This window comes from Bos javanicus, chromosome 10, assembly GCF_032452875.1.
Source record: "Bos javanicus breed banteng chromosome 10, ARS-OSU_banteng_1.0, whole genome shotgun sequence".
Lineage (NCBI taxonomy): Eukaryota > Metazoa > Chordata > Mammalia > Artiodactyla > Bovidae > Bos > Bos javanicus.
The window spans coordinates 88,381,710-88,394,712 of record NC_083877.1 but is presented as its reverse complement, the minus strand read 5'-3'; the positions used below and the strand labels follow the sequence as shown (position 1 = coordinate 88,394,712).

At 41.1% G+C, this 13,003-nt stretch overlaps 2 protein-coding genes across 2 annotated transcripts in view; one reads left to right on the top strand and one right to left on the bottom strand.

Annotated features, from left to right (window-relative positions):
* The window catches only part of SPTLC2 (serine palmitoyltransferase long chain base subunit 2), a 100,400-nt gene that overhangs the window by 58,128 nt on the left and 29,269 nt on the right, over positions 1 to 13,003 (top strand). The gene's annotated exons all lie outside the window — the stretch shown is intronic.
* Positions 11,594 to 12,050, bottom strand: LOC133255024 (small ubiquitin-related modifier 1-like). The gene has a single exon (XM_061429573.1). The coding sequence runs from the start codon at positions 11,961 to 11,963 to the stop codon at positions 11,613 to 11,615; it is 351 nt and encodes a 116-aa protein (XP_061285557.1). The 5' UTR covers positions 11,964 to 12,050; the 3' UTR covers positions 11,594 to 11,612.

Sequence of the window (13,003 nt, the reverse complement as noted above, 5' to 3'; positions counted from 1 at the left end):
GTCATATGGCAGCGTTAATGTCTGTTAGCACGATGTTTTGAAATCTTTTTCTTATCTGTAGAACAGTCACAGACTTACATAAAAATTGGAAGTACAGCACACAAAAATACTTTTTTTCCTGAATCATGGCTGATCTTATGCTCCATCATCCCATGTGCTTTAGTGTGTACTTCCTACAAAGGCGTTTTCCTACGTGACCATAATACAGCCGGTCAAAGCAAGAAGCTTGCACTAATACATGAATATTATTTAATTAACTAATGTGAACATGCTGTCTGTCGCTTAGTCTCAGTCAGTAAGAGTAGCACGCTGCTGTTGTCTGTTCCTCAGGCCGTGTCCCGAGGGTGTGGAGTGGGGGCCAGGGTCACCTGTTGCACTGAGCTTTCTCGTCTCTCTTGTCTTCTTCAGCCACAGTTCCTCAGTCTTTCTTGAACTTCCATGACATTGACACTTTTAACAATTACAGGCCAGTTATGATACAGAATATCCCTCAATTCAGGTTCATCTGGTGTTTCCTTGTGATTAAGATTCAGCCTACCTGCCTTTTAACAGGAAAAAGGCAGAAGTTATGCTGCTTTTTCTCATTGTATCCCCTCTTCATCGTCTCAACTAAGTATAGTATAGGGCTGTCTTCAAGTTCTCTAGGTCTGGAATCATAGCCGCCTTTCCCCATATCTGAGTCAGAGTCTGTTGATTCTGTCTGCCACTTCTGCTTATTCCCTCTGCCTCGTGACTATTTTCAGGCCCTGACTCCCTGTTTCTTAAACAGTTGCACCGCTCGTAACCGCCTTCTCTCCAGTCTCTCCTGTACCACCTGTTACAACCCTCTGTCGTTGTCTGCCTGAAGACGCCAAAGCAGAGGATAACGGTGCTCAGTAACTCCTAGGTGCTCATAGAATGAAGTCAAATCTGTAGTTTGATTTTTAACCTTATCTTTTCCTGTTTGTACTCTTATTTAAACCAGTTTGGTGCCTCTGATGATGCTGATCCTCTTGTCACCCAATGCTATTCATTTTTCACAACAAACTGAAGTGCTGTTTTTTATGATGCCTCTGTGTTGATACATGTTTTTTCTCCCAAAAACTGTGTTTCACCAGTTTATAGTTTCACACATTTATTGTCTCACAGAGCTAATGCTTAATGTTTGAACACAGTGTTTTCTTCAAAGTGTATAAATCAATAGACTTACTTGCTAGATGTCATTGTTGGTGTCCCAGTCCTAAATACAAAACGTGTAATGAAATCTCTAAGCTTTTACATTGCAATTTTTAAAGGTAAATAAGGTTTTTATTTAAATTTTTTTCATCTTTTATACAATTTTAATTTTACTTTCCATTTATGGTTATTACTAAATATTGGCTCTATTGCCCATGTTATGCAGCACATTCTGAGCCTACCTTACTCAACAGTTGGTGCCTCCCACTCCCTGGTGGGGGAACTAAGATCTCACAAGCTGTGTAGCATGCCCTCCCCAAAAAGATAGTCTTTAAATTTATGAAGATAATTAGCCACTACGAAAATTTTTAAATTAGTAATATTACAAACAAGTAGTGGTAATTAGTGGACAAAACATGGAAAGGAGGAGTCCAGATAGATGCCTTGCCTAGACACCATCCAAGATTGACAGAAAAAGCAGCAGAGGGGCAAGGATGCCCTTTGGCATTTCTGTACCAGCCATGAGGAGAGCCTGAAGCAGAACCTGCAGCTTCTTGCTGGGAGTGGGAATGGAGGTGACTGGGTGGAGGAATGAATCTTATTTTACCTGATTGAATATGTTACTTTTATGATTAAAACCTTTTTGTTTTAGATTCCAGAGTACATTAATAACTTCCATGGAAATAATCCTGCTTGAGGTTGAAAGTAAGGCTTAAACATGCACTCAAGTAGTCTGTGGTTGATTATTGATAAATGTTTTCATCTTTCTTGTGGGAAGACATGTTATTCTTTGGTGACAGAAGTGTAGAGCCTTCAGAAAAGCTGCAGCATGCAGGGCGAGTTGAGATCCTTTCCCTACCCTGCACTGTGAGCATGCCTTTCTTCTTTCTCCCAGTTTTTTCCGCATTTCCTCTCCAAACCGTATGACTAGAATGACGAGTAGATCCTGAGAGCCATGTTCCCTAGGAGCCACAGTAAGGTAGCAGTGGTGGGGAATTGTGCATGTACTCTTGAGTGGACACGTGAAGTTGGAACAGGCTGGTGAGTAGGAAAAAAAATAGAGGAAATTCTGACAAATTGCACAAGGCATTTGAAATTCCAGATTTTACTTCACACATCACTAATCCACATCCAGTAATGGAAATGTAGCTGTAAGATCTATTCATGAATCAAGGCAAAATGTCTGGCCAAAGCAACTAAAATTGTGTTTTTCCATTTTCCAGAGCTGGGCTTTCATGTGTTTTGATGTCCAAAGACACAGTCCATAACAAGCATAGCACCTAGCTTAGTGTCTGAAATCTAGTAGCTTTTTGATAAACTTGCTGAACAAATGAATGCACACATGATCCAGAAATACTAGAAAATGGATGGATAGGTTCTTAAAGTAAGTTGTATGAAAGTGTGAAAGTGAAGTCGCTCAGTCGTGTCCGACTCTTTGCTACCCCATGGACTATACAGTCCCTGGAATTCTCCAGGCCAGAATACTGGAGTAGGTAGCCTTTCCCTTCTCCAGGGAATCTTCCCAACCCAGGGATCAAACCCAGGTCTCCCACATTGCAGCCAGGTTCTTTACCAGCTGAGCCACAAGGGATTAGCTGAATATTAAAGCCAGAATGGCAAAATTATGCAACAAAATAAGCTAGTTAGGTGCATCTTACTGATAGATTGTAATATGACAGAAATAACTTTCTTTATAGAAACTGTACTTTTTGTACTTCTTGGTATTGAGGGGAACTGAGAGCCCATTGGGCAGATTGAGGTTTAATTAAAATTGAGTTTGGCTCATTTGGATTAATTCCTGTAATAGACTTGTTAATGAGGTGCTAAACGATCATGTTGAGAATCCCAGGAACTGTCCAAAGCTAATTTAGAACTGAGAAGGTGTTTTTTACAAAAACCCTTCCAGGGGGGCCCCCACACTGAGGGGGCAGGACTGTTAAAGAAAATAGTCTTTGAAGGGGAGGGAGTGGTCATAAAGAGAATTTCTGACACCCACTGGTTATGTTTGGCAGGCAGGCTTCTCCTTTGGTTGAGCCTGGGTCCGTCCTTTCTGATTCCTATGCTTTCTGAGGCTAGGAGTGCTTGAATTCCAGTTTTTTTCCTTTATTATTACATGTCTGCTTTTATGTAATTTGGTTATTTCACTATTAGATTCATCTAAGTAAAAGTCAAGTTTTCTAGTGAACACATTTTTATTCTTAGCCACAGTGCAGTTTAGCAGTATAATACTGAGAGTTAGAGTAGATCCTTTTACTTGTAACTTACTGCCTAGAACAATGTTAAGAACTATTTAATTCTTCATTTATCAAACGTTTCTCAAGCACTTACCCTGTACCCTGTGGTGGCTGTGCTGCTGAGGGTGCAGAGTGAACAGTGCATGACCTCGCCATTGGGAGTGCTCACAGTCTAGTAGCAGGGCTGGGATTCTGGGGACTGGTTTCAGAGCCGCAGATAAATTCCTCTTGGTTCAGCTTCCCCCTTCCTTCATTCTCCTCCTTCCTTCTCCTCCCTCACCACCCCACCAAAGAAAAGGAAGTTTATACTTCTTTAAATCCAGCTAACTGTTCGAAGCAAATTCAGATCTTACTGATTTTATATTTCTTACTAATCTTTCTAGCTATGTGGATTTTTCCTATGGAATATATTACTTTAGAAAAATAACCAGCAATCAAAGAAAGATTTTCCTTCTGTAAAGTAGGCTATTATCTTGCAAAAAATGTTTTTAATTCATGGCTTAAGCATTCTGAAATTAGCAAGCAGCATAGCCACTTTATAGATAGAGGAATTTGAGCTCACACATAGGACAGGTTTTCTTAATATCTGAATAGAATGTGGCTTTCCTGAATTCCATCCACTTCTGGTTCTGAAGTTCCTTTAGTGATATTTAACATCTTATTAAAATAGACTACTATTTTGTAACGTATTTTTAATTTTCTTTTTTCTGGTCTGCAAATTAAAAAAAAACAAAAAACCGCTAAGTTTAGTTATAATCACTGCTACAAATGAAAGCCTGCTACCTCTTTCCTCCCCATGGATCAGTAACCCCTTTAACCTCCCTCTCTGCTTCAGAAATCCATGCTGAATACTCAGGAGCTTCTGTAGCATGGTTTGTCTATTTCTTCTTCCACTCCCATTTCTTTTTTATTTTTTGTAGATGATATAAAAATTTTTTTTTTACTTTACAATATTGTATTGATTTTGCCATACATAAACATGAATCCGCCATGGGTGTACACGTGTTCTCAATCCTGGACCCCCCCCTCCCCCCCCACCTCCCTCCCTGTACCATCCCTCTGGGTCATCCCAGTGCACCAGCCCCAAGCATCCAGTATCCTGATCGAACCTGGACTGGTGATTCGTTTCTTATATGATATTATACATGTTTCAATGCCATTCTCCCAAATCATCCCACCCTCTCCCTCTCCACAGAGTCCAAAAGACTGTTCTATACATCTGTGTCTTTTTTGCTGTCTTGCTTACAGGGTTATTGTTACCATCTTTCTAAATTCCATATATATGCGTTAGTATACTGTATTGGTGTTTTTCTTTCTGGCTTACTTCACTCTGTATAATCAGCTCCAGTTTCATCCACCTCATTAGAACTGATTCAAATGTATTCTTTTTAATGGCTGAGTAATACTCCACTGTGTATCTGTACCACAGCTTTCTTATCCGTTCATCTGCTGATGGACATCTAGGTTGCTTCCATGTCCTGGCTATTATAAACACTGCTGCGATGAACATTGGGGTACACGTGTCTCTTTCAGTTCTGGTTTCCTCGGTGTGTATGCCCAGCAGTGGGATTTCTGGGTCATAAGGCAGTTCTATTTCCAGTTTTTTAAGGAATCTCCACATTGTTCTCCATAGTGGCTGCACCAGTCTGCATTCCCACCAACAGTGTAAGAGGGTTCCCTTTTCTCCACACCCTCTCCAGCATTTATTGCTTGTAGACTTTTGGATCGCAGCCATTCTGACTGGTGTGAAATGGTACCTCATTGTGGTTTTGATTTGCATTTCTCTGATAATGAGTGATGTTGAGCATCTTTTCATGTGTTTGTTAGTCATCTGTATGTCTTCTTTGGAGAAATGTCTATTTAGTTCTTTGGCCCATTTTTTGATTGGGTCGTTTATTTTTCTGGAATTGAGCTACAGGAGCTGCTTGTATATTTTTGGGATTAGTTGTTTGTCAGTTGCTTCATTCGCTATTATTTTCTCCCATCCTGAAGGCTGCCTTTTCACCTTGCTTATAGTTTCTTTTGTTGTGCAGAAGCTTTTAATTTTAATTAGGTCCCATTTGTTTATTTTTGCTTTTATTTCCAATATTCTGGGAGGTGGGTCACTCCCATTTCTTTTTTCCCAAATCCAAGTACTAATAAAAATTTCTTGCTACACAAGTGGTCTCCTTGTTTCAGAGTTTGTTTGAAGCTAGCTATTAAGATGTCCACAGGCAACAACAGGCTGGAAGCTAATCTCTGAACAAATATAGACTTGTTCATTTAGTAGAATATTGTTATTAATGCACAGCATAAATAAGGAGTTTGAGGATGTTCCCCTTGGACAGGAAAAGAGCCTTGAACTATTTTGGAGAAGATGTGGTAAGATGATATAAGGGAACTAAATTTTTTTTTAAGTAATTTTGTTTCTTGATTTATCTTTTATTTTTGGCTTCACTGGATCTTCATTGCTGCGTGGGCTTTATCTAGTTGCAGTGAGCAGGGGCGACTCTTCTTGGAGGTGCATGGGCTGCTTCTTGCAGAGGCTTCTCTCGTCGTGGAGCTTGGGCTCTGGGGCACGCAGGCTCAGCAGTTGTGGTTCCCAGGCTCTGGAGCACAGGCCCCGTAGTTGTGGCACACGGGCTTAGTTGCTCCTTGGCAGGTGGGATCTTCCCAGATCGGGCTCAAACCCATGTCCTCTGCGTTGGCAGGCAGATTCTTTACCTCTGAAACACCAGGGAAGCCTGGGAACTAAACTCTGTATTAAAAAATACTGTGAGTCATATTATTATTATTTTAAGATTGAAGTAGATGAACTACTTTAGATTTATTTCATAATAAAATTGATTTAAAAGATTTTTCCATGATTTGATTTGTTCAGTTAGCTGAGACGAATGACCATTTCTTCTCATCACTTATAATTTGGCAACTTTATAGCCTAATCTCTGTTTTCTTTGTTGAAGAAGAATAACTTTTTCAACCTTAATATGGTTGGAACTGCTTTTTTTCCCCCCCAGAATTGTTTTTGAGGGCTTTGTCCAGGGGACTTTATCCTAGATTTTCATCAACTTTATTGTAGTCTATTATACTTAATATGTATAAATAAGTGACAAGACAGATGGACTCCTCTCGATTAAGAACCAGATATTCTCCTTAAGGCTTTCCTTAAAGATTTGAGAGCTTTTTGAAGAGGAATTGATTTTTTTTTTTAATTGTCACCTGTGGTTTAGGAAAAAATAAATGATCTAAATACTTGTATCTGCCTGCCATCTGCTTTGACAGTGGAATGAGTTTCAGAAGGACCTTATTAAGGTCTATTCTTTTCAGCTGTTTCAGACTTTGTCCATGGACCACCTGCATCAAAGTCACTTTTAGGATGGCGGTTTCTAACCTTGCTCACACACAGTAGTAGTCATTAGTAATAATGCCTAATACCTAATTACAACAGCCCCTTTGCAGACCTAGTGAATATCTGGGGATGAGGCTCTTATAAGTTTTTATTTAAAAGCATCCCAAAGGATTCTAACGTGTGGCACCAAGTTTGTTGAAAATGAGGATTCGAGGACATCCCTGGTGGTACAGTGGATGAGTCTGCCTGCTAACATAGGGGACGCTGGTCTGATCTCTAGTCTGGGAAGATTCCATGTGCCGTGGAGCAGCTAAGCCCATGCACCACAGCTACTGGGCCTTTGCTCTAGAGCCTGCGAGCTGCAACTACTGAAACCCGAGTGTCTGAGGCCCTTATTCTGCAATAAGAAAAGCCACAGCAATGAGAAGCCCACACTCTCTGCAACTGGAGAGAAGCCCGCACAGCAACGAAGACCCAGCACAGCCAAAACATTAGTTAATGAATTAATTAAAACAATGAGAGAACATTGAAAAAAACAAGGATTCAAGTCCACTCCACCAGACCATGAGTCTTGGTGGACAAGACCATGCATTTTAAAGAAAACCTAAGTTAATAATGCAAACTAACTTTTAAGAGATTTGAGAGTTGTCTTTTTCTCTCTTCCTTTTTCTTGAGCTGGGTTACATCAGTGAGAACCAAAAGCAACTCAACTGATTGGTGGTGATTGGGGAAAGGAAAGGAAAGGACAAGATATTTGATCTGTTTTCTTTTAAAAAGAAAAATAAGACAAGTATTGGCATGTGGAACAGGAGTTTGATGTTGATGCTAAGTTGTCTGTCTTCACTGGGTTTGGAACTGAATGCATTGATGCTTCCTTCCAAAGAACTGATGGTCCTTGCTGAATGCATCAGCAGCAAGAGTGAAATTAGAACCAGTTAGGGGAGGGAAAAGAAACAACGAAGAGATCAGGGGCATATGGTCAGGCCTCTACAGGCTGGCTGGAATTTTTTTGTTTTAATGCTACTTATGTTTTTATAGCCTATTAATTCAGAATCTCAAATTCTTTTGTACCTAACCTACAAAAGCCTTGCCCATTATATACTCTTCTTTTTCGCCCTAAATGTTCAGTACTTGTTCATTGCCTTGCCTTCTGCCTCTGAAACTCTAGTTTAATTCCAAGCCTCGCTTTATTTGCTAACGCCCTTCACCTGCCCATGGGTGCTTGACCACAGTAGTCGTATTTCCCCGTTGCTTCATTTCTGTCTAAAAGTAACCATGTAACATTCCGGTACCAAAGGAGGACAGTGGGACAGTCTTTGGGCAAATTAAGCCTTTCTGTCCTACTTATGGGCTGGCACCCTTTAAACCTCAGTTCCTCAATTTCTGAGGCACTTGGCCTCTTTTCTTCCTTTTGTTTATGGCCCTCTGTTTCTAACCGTTCTTTTAAATTCTTGATTATATTGAATCAACAACTTAAAGCCTTGGCCCCTCTGCCTGTTGCACATCCTGCGGCAGTCCTCAGGAAATCCTAGTTTTGGGCATTGAAACTGATTAAGGGATTAAGCTGCTGCTAGGGAGAGGGTGCCGGAGAAGGCAACGGCACCCCACTCCAGTACTCTTGCCTGGAAAATCCCATGGACGGAGGAGCCTGGTAGGCTGCAGTCCATGGGGTCGATAGGAGTCAGACACGACTGAGCGACTTCACTTTGACTTTTCACTTTCATGCATTGGAGAAGGAAATGGCAACCCACTCCAGTGTTCTTGCCTGGAGAATCCTAGGGATGGGGGAGCCTGGTGGGCTGCCGTGTATGGGGTCGCACAGTCAGACACGACTGAAGTGACTTAGCAGCAGCAGCAGGGAGAGGGTGCAGAGAAGGCAATGGCAACCCACTCCAGTACTCCTGCCTGGAAAATCCCATGGACGGAGGAGCCTGGTAGGCTGCAGTCCATGGGGTCTCTAGGAGTCAGACACGACTGAGCGACTTCACTTTCACTTTTCACTTTCATGCATTGGAGAAGGAAATGGCAACCCACTCCAGTGTTCTTGCCTGGAGAATCCCAGGGATGGGGGAGCCTGCTGGGCTGCCATCTATGGGGTCACACAGAGTCAGACACGACTGAAGCGACTTAGCAGCGGCAGCAGTAGCAGCAGCAGGGAGAGGGTGATAAACCATGCTCGTGAAAGGAATTTACCTACAGTGCTTGGTGTTCACAGAGCTCCTCTAGTTGCCGAGAAAAGAAATAGAAATAGTGTCGTTAACAGGTAGTAGATTCAAATACTTAGATGCGTGCGGTTGCAAAGAGTCGGACACAACTGAGCGCACTCACACATACACGTGCACTCTTGTAGGGAGTTGAAGAGCTGAAGGCCTGCTTGAGAACAGCATCCCTAGACTAGGGAGAGGCAAGCTGTCTGCTTTGACGTTCATTAATTTGACAGTCACCCAGGTTGTGCACTTTGATATTTGTCAACAGTCTAGCAAAACAGGGGCTTCGTCTAGAGCATGGTAAACTCATTTTGCTTCAGTGTTCCAAAGTTACTGAATTATTGCTTCCTGAAAATCCCTTATAAGTATCCATTTTACAAGACTGTTCACTATATTTATTTTTCTATTCCCTTGGGCTCTTAAGCCCAATGGGAAGATTTCCTGGTGCCCTTTAACTGGGGCCAAAATCATTGCAGATGGTGACTGCAGCCATGAAATTAAAAGACGCTTACTCCTTGAAAGGAAAGTTATGACCAACCTAGATAGCATATTCAAAAGCAGAGACATTTGCCAACAAAGGTCTGTCTAGTCAAGGCTATGGTTTTTCCAGTGGTCATGTATGGATGTGAGAGTTGGACTGTGAAGAAGAAAGCTGAGCGCCAAAGAATTGATGCTTTTGAACTGTGGTGCTGGAGAAGACTCTTGAGAGTCCCTTGGACTGCAAGGAGATCCAACCAGTCCATCCTAAAGGAGATCAGTCCTGGGTGTTCTTTGGAAGGACTGATGCTAAAGCTGAAACTCCAGTACTTTGGCCACCTCATGCGAAAAGTTGACTCATTGGAAAAGACTCTAATGCTGGGAGGGATTGGGGGCAGGAGGAGAAGGGGACGACAGAGGATGAGATGGCTGGATGGCGTCACCGACTCGATGGACTTGAGTTTGGGTGAACTCCGGGAGTTGGTGATGGACAGGGAGGCCTGGTATGCTGCGATTTATGGGGTCTCAAAGAGTTGGACACGACTGAGCGACTGACCTGAACTGAAGTGTTATTAAAATCAGTCTGCCCTGCCTTTTGGCTAATATTTCTTTTGTTTTAGGTAACATTTTTTAATAGTATACTTCTTCCTTCTTTCTCTCAGATCATGTGAAAAACGTGAACAGATTAATTCAAGTTCCAACATAGTGTGGTTTTAAAAATAGCTTCATTGATGTTTTTCTTTAGGTCCTGTGCTATTCTCTTTCACCACTACTGCCTTCTCTAGTCCCTTTTGGTATTTTAAGATATTTTTAGATATAGTGATGCTAATTTTTCACCTACATCTCTGCACGTGTTCATGTAGAAGTTAAAGAACTGATGACCTTAAAGGTCAGTTGACTCCTGTCTTTGCTGGCATTCTTTTGTCCCTCTTGCTCTCCTTTCTAGGAGGCCATGAGATGCTGATTTTCACGAGGCATCTTGTCTGGATACTTGTGACAAGTACATCATTTATTGATCTAGAAAGTGCTGTGATGAGAGTTCAAAGTGTTATCTGCTGCCTCCGTGCCCCCGCCCACTTTAGAGCTGATCAAAGAGGGATCATTAGTGATTAAGAAAGATGAGTCAAGAAGAGATGCTTCTTCAACAAAAAAAGCTTGATGAGCTGGTTAAGAATGAATCCCTATTCTGCCCAATTCATATACTATGGTATCATCTAAATGTGAATATATATATATATATATAATCATAAAATAGAAGTTCCTTCATGGTTTAACCTTAACAATTATCAATATATTTCTGTTGACATGAAAATCAACTGAAGTATCTATGCATTTATAAGATTCATAAATTAAACAAAAATCATCACAATTGTAGGCAGACGTTTTATTGTTTGAGCCACCAGGGAAGTCTATATCAAAATTTTAACAAGTACAAAATACTTGCTACAACTTGTAGAAAAGGATCCTCCCCCATTTTTACCTTTACTTATTCAAGTTTTTTTTTAAGCAAATATTTTGTTTATTTTAATGAAGCTAATACAGACAGTGTCCGTTTAAAACCACTCTCCCAGGCCAGAAAGTAGCAAAAAGAGCAGTGTTCTGTTGTAATCACGTCTACGTGAATTACTTTAACTACTAATGAAAACTAGAACTTTTCTGGGATCTTCTAATAAGGTTTTTCTTTGGTCTTAAAACGCTGTCTCTTCTGTGAAGCCGTGTTTGGAGTTAACCATTGTTCTCACCACCTCTGTCACCATGACGCCAACCTGATACTCCTCTTCTTTTGGTCCTGACCCTCAGATTTTAAAATTAGCTTCAAGCTAAGGAAAGATCATTCTTCATAGTTCAGTTCTCTGAAAAACTTCCATCTCCCACTGAAAATCCTACTCCAGGAGTGAAGTGATCATATGCCTAAGAACTGGAAAGTCATTAGAACCGCTGACATTAATGGATCTTATTTATCACAAGCCTGCAAATATGCAGTCCTGGAAAAGGTGGCCTCTTTGTGCACCCATGTTATTTTTAAAACAGAGGGCGATACGACAAGGGCTGAGGTTGGATCACCAAAATTCAGCACAAGGAAACAGACGATAGTGAATCGTGGGCACAGGAATCCAAATCACAGCGTCTTTTAAAGAGACGGGGTATCAAGCTTTCAATTCTGTTTTGAACGCCACGTTACAGAAGAGCTATTTTTTTTTTTTTAAAGGATTAAGGAAAAGAAAAAAAAAAAGAATGTAAACTGTTGAATGACCCTCTTTGTTCCTGAAAAACTTTAATCACATCTTCTTCCTCCATTCCCAGTTCTTTTGGAGTGTGATTATCCTGACCTTCAAACAGAAACCTGGGTGAATTCACAGGAGCTCCTTGTCTTTGACAGTGTGATTCTTTGAGTTTCTTGAAATGTGTCATCATTTTCACTTGGAAGTGAATCTCACTGCTCTCTTGTCCAGTGACCTTGAGTTTAATATATTCTCCTTCCTTCTTACCTGTCAAATCCTCAGTTGAAGGTTTTGCCTCCTGGTCAGACCTGGTGACAGAAGCTTCCCCAGGGGTCTCCATACAGCAGCACTTCACTTCAGGGTTTACAGATTCATGTCTGTGCTCCACAGCACAGCACCAAGTCTGGAGGGACTTCACTACACCTTCTGCTTGTTCAATTTTTAATTATTTAGTAAGCTCTGCTCTTGTGGGAATGTATAGAGAGCATGGTTACAAGAATTTTTTATCCTAAAATAATTTGCTACTATATGTAATTTTGGGTAATGTCTACCACTCAGTTTTTGTCTGAGCCACACCTCTTCAGTGACAGGTGCTCTATTCCCAGAGACCTAGAGAGCTGTTTGTCTTTGCAGTTGACAAAGGTTAAAAGTGCTAAAGAATCCTCCTGCCAATGCAGGAGACACAAGAGACTCAGGTTTGATCACTGGGTTGGGAAGATTCCCTGGAGGAGGAAATGGAAACCCACTCCAGTATTCTTGCCTGGGAAATCCCATGGACAGAGGCGCCCGGCGGGCTACAGTCCATGGGGTTGCAAAGAGTCGGAAATGACTGAGCACACACAAAGGGTAAAAGAAGTGCTTGGTCAGTTTAGTATTTGATATGAGAAGTGGTTCTTATCTCTTCCTTCTAACCAAAACCTTTTAAGTGAAGTACAGTAATTATATGGATTAATATTCTTTCCAATTCTATGCTTGTACTTCAAATGGTAGAACTGGGGATTGCAGCCGTTTGTGGAGCATAGTAAGTAGAAAAGAGAGTAGAAGATAAGTGGCTCTAACAGCAGTTAGAAGTTATTTTTAACTTCTAAGTAAAAGTATGGCCGTTATCCAAGAAATGTTCTATTAAGTATCATCTAAGTCCCACAGCACCTGGAATAACTTGGTCAAATGAATAGATTGCTGGCTCTTGGAGAGATTCCAAGCTTTCTAAGACATCCATGCCACAGTCATCATCATAAAACATCTGCTGAACTTTCCCGTGCAGTATTTTTATAGGGAGGATAGAGGGAAAGAGGAAGAGAAAGAATTGGCTCACGAAGTTACAGGGACTGAAAGACTCCAGGTCTACAGCAAGCAAGCTGGAGACCCAGATGATTTAGT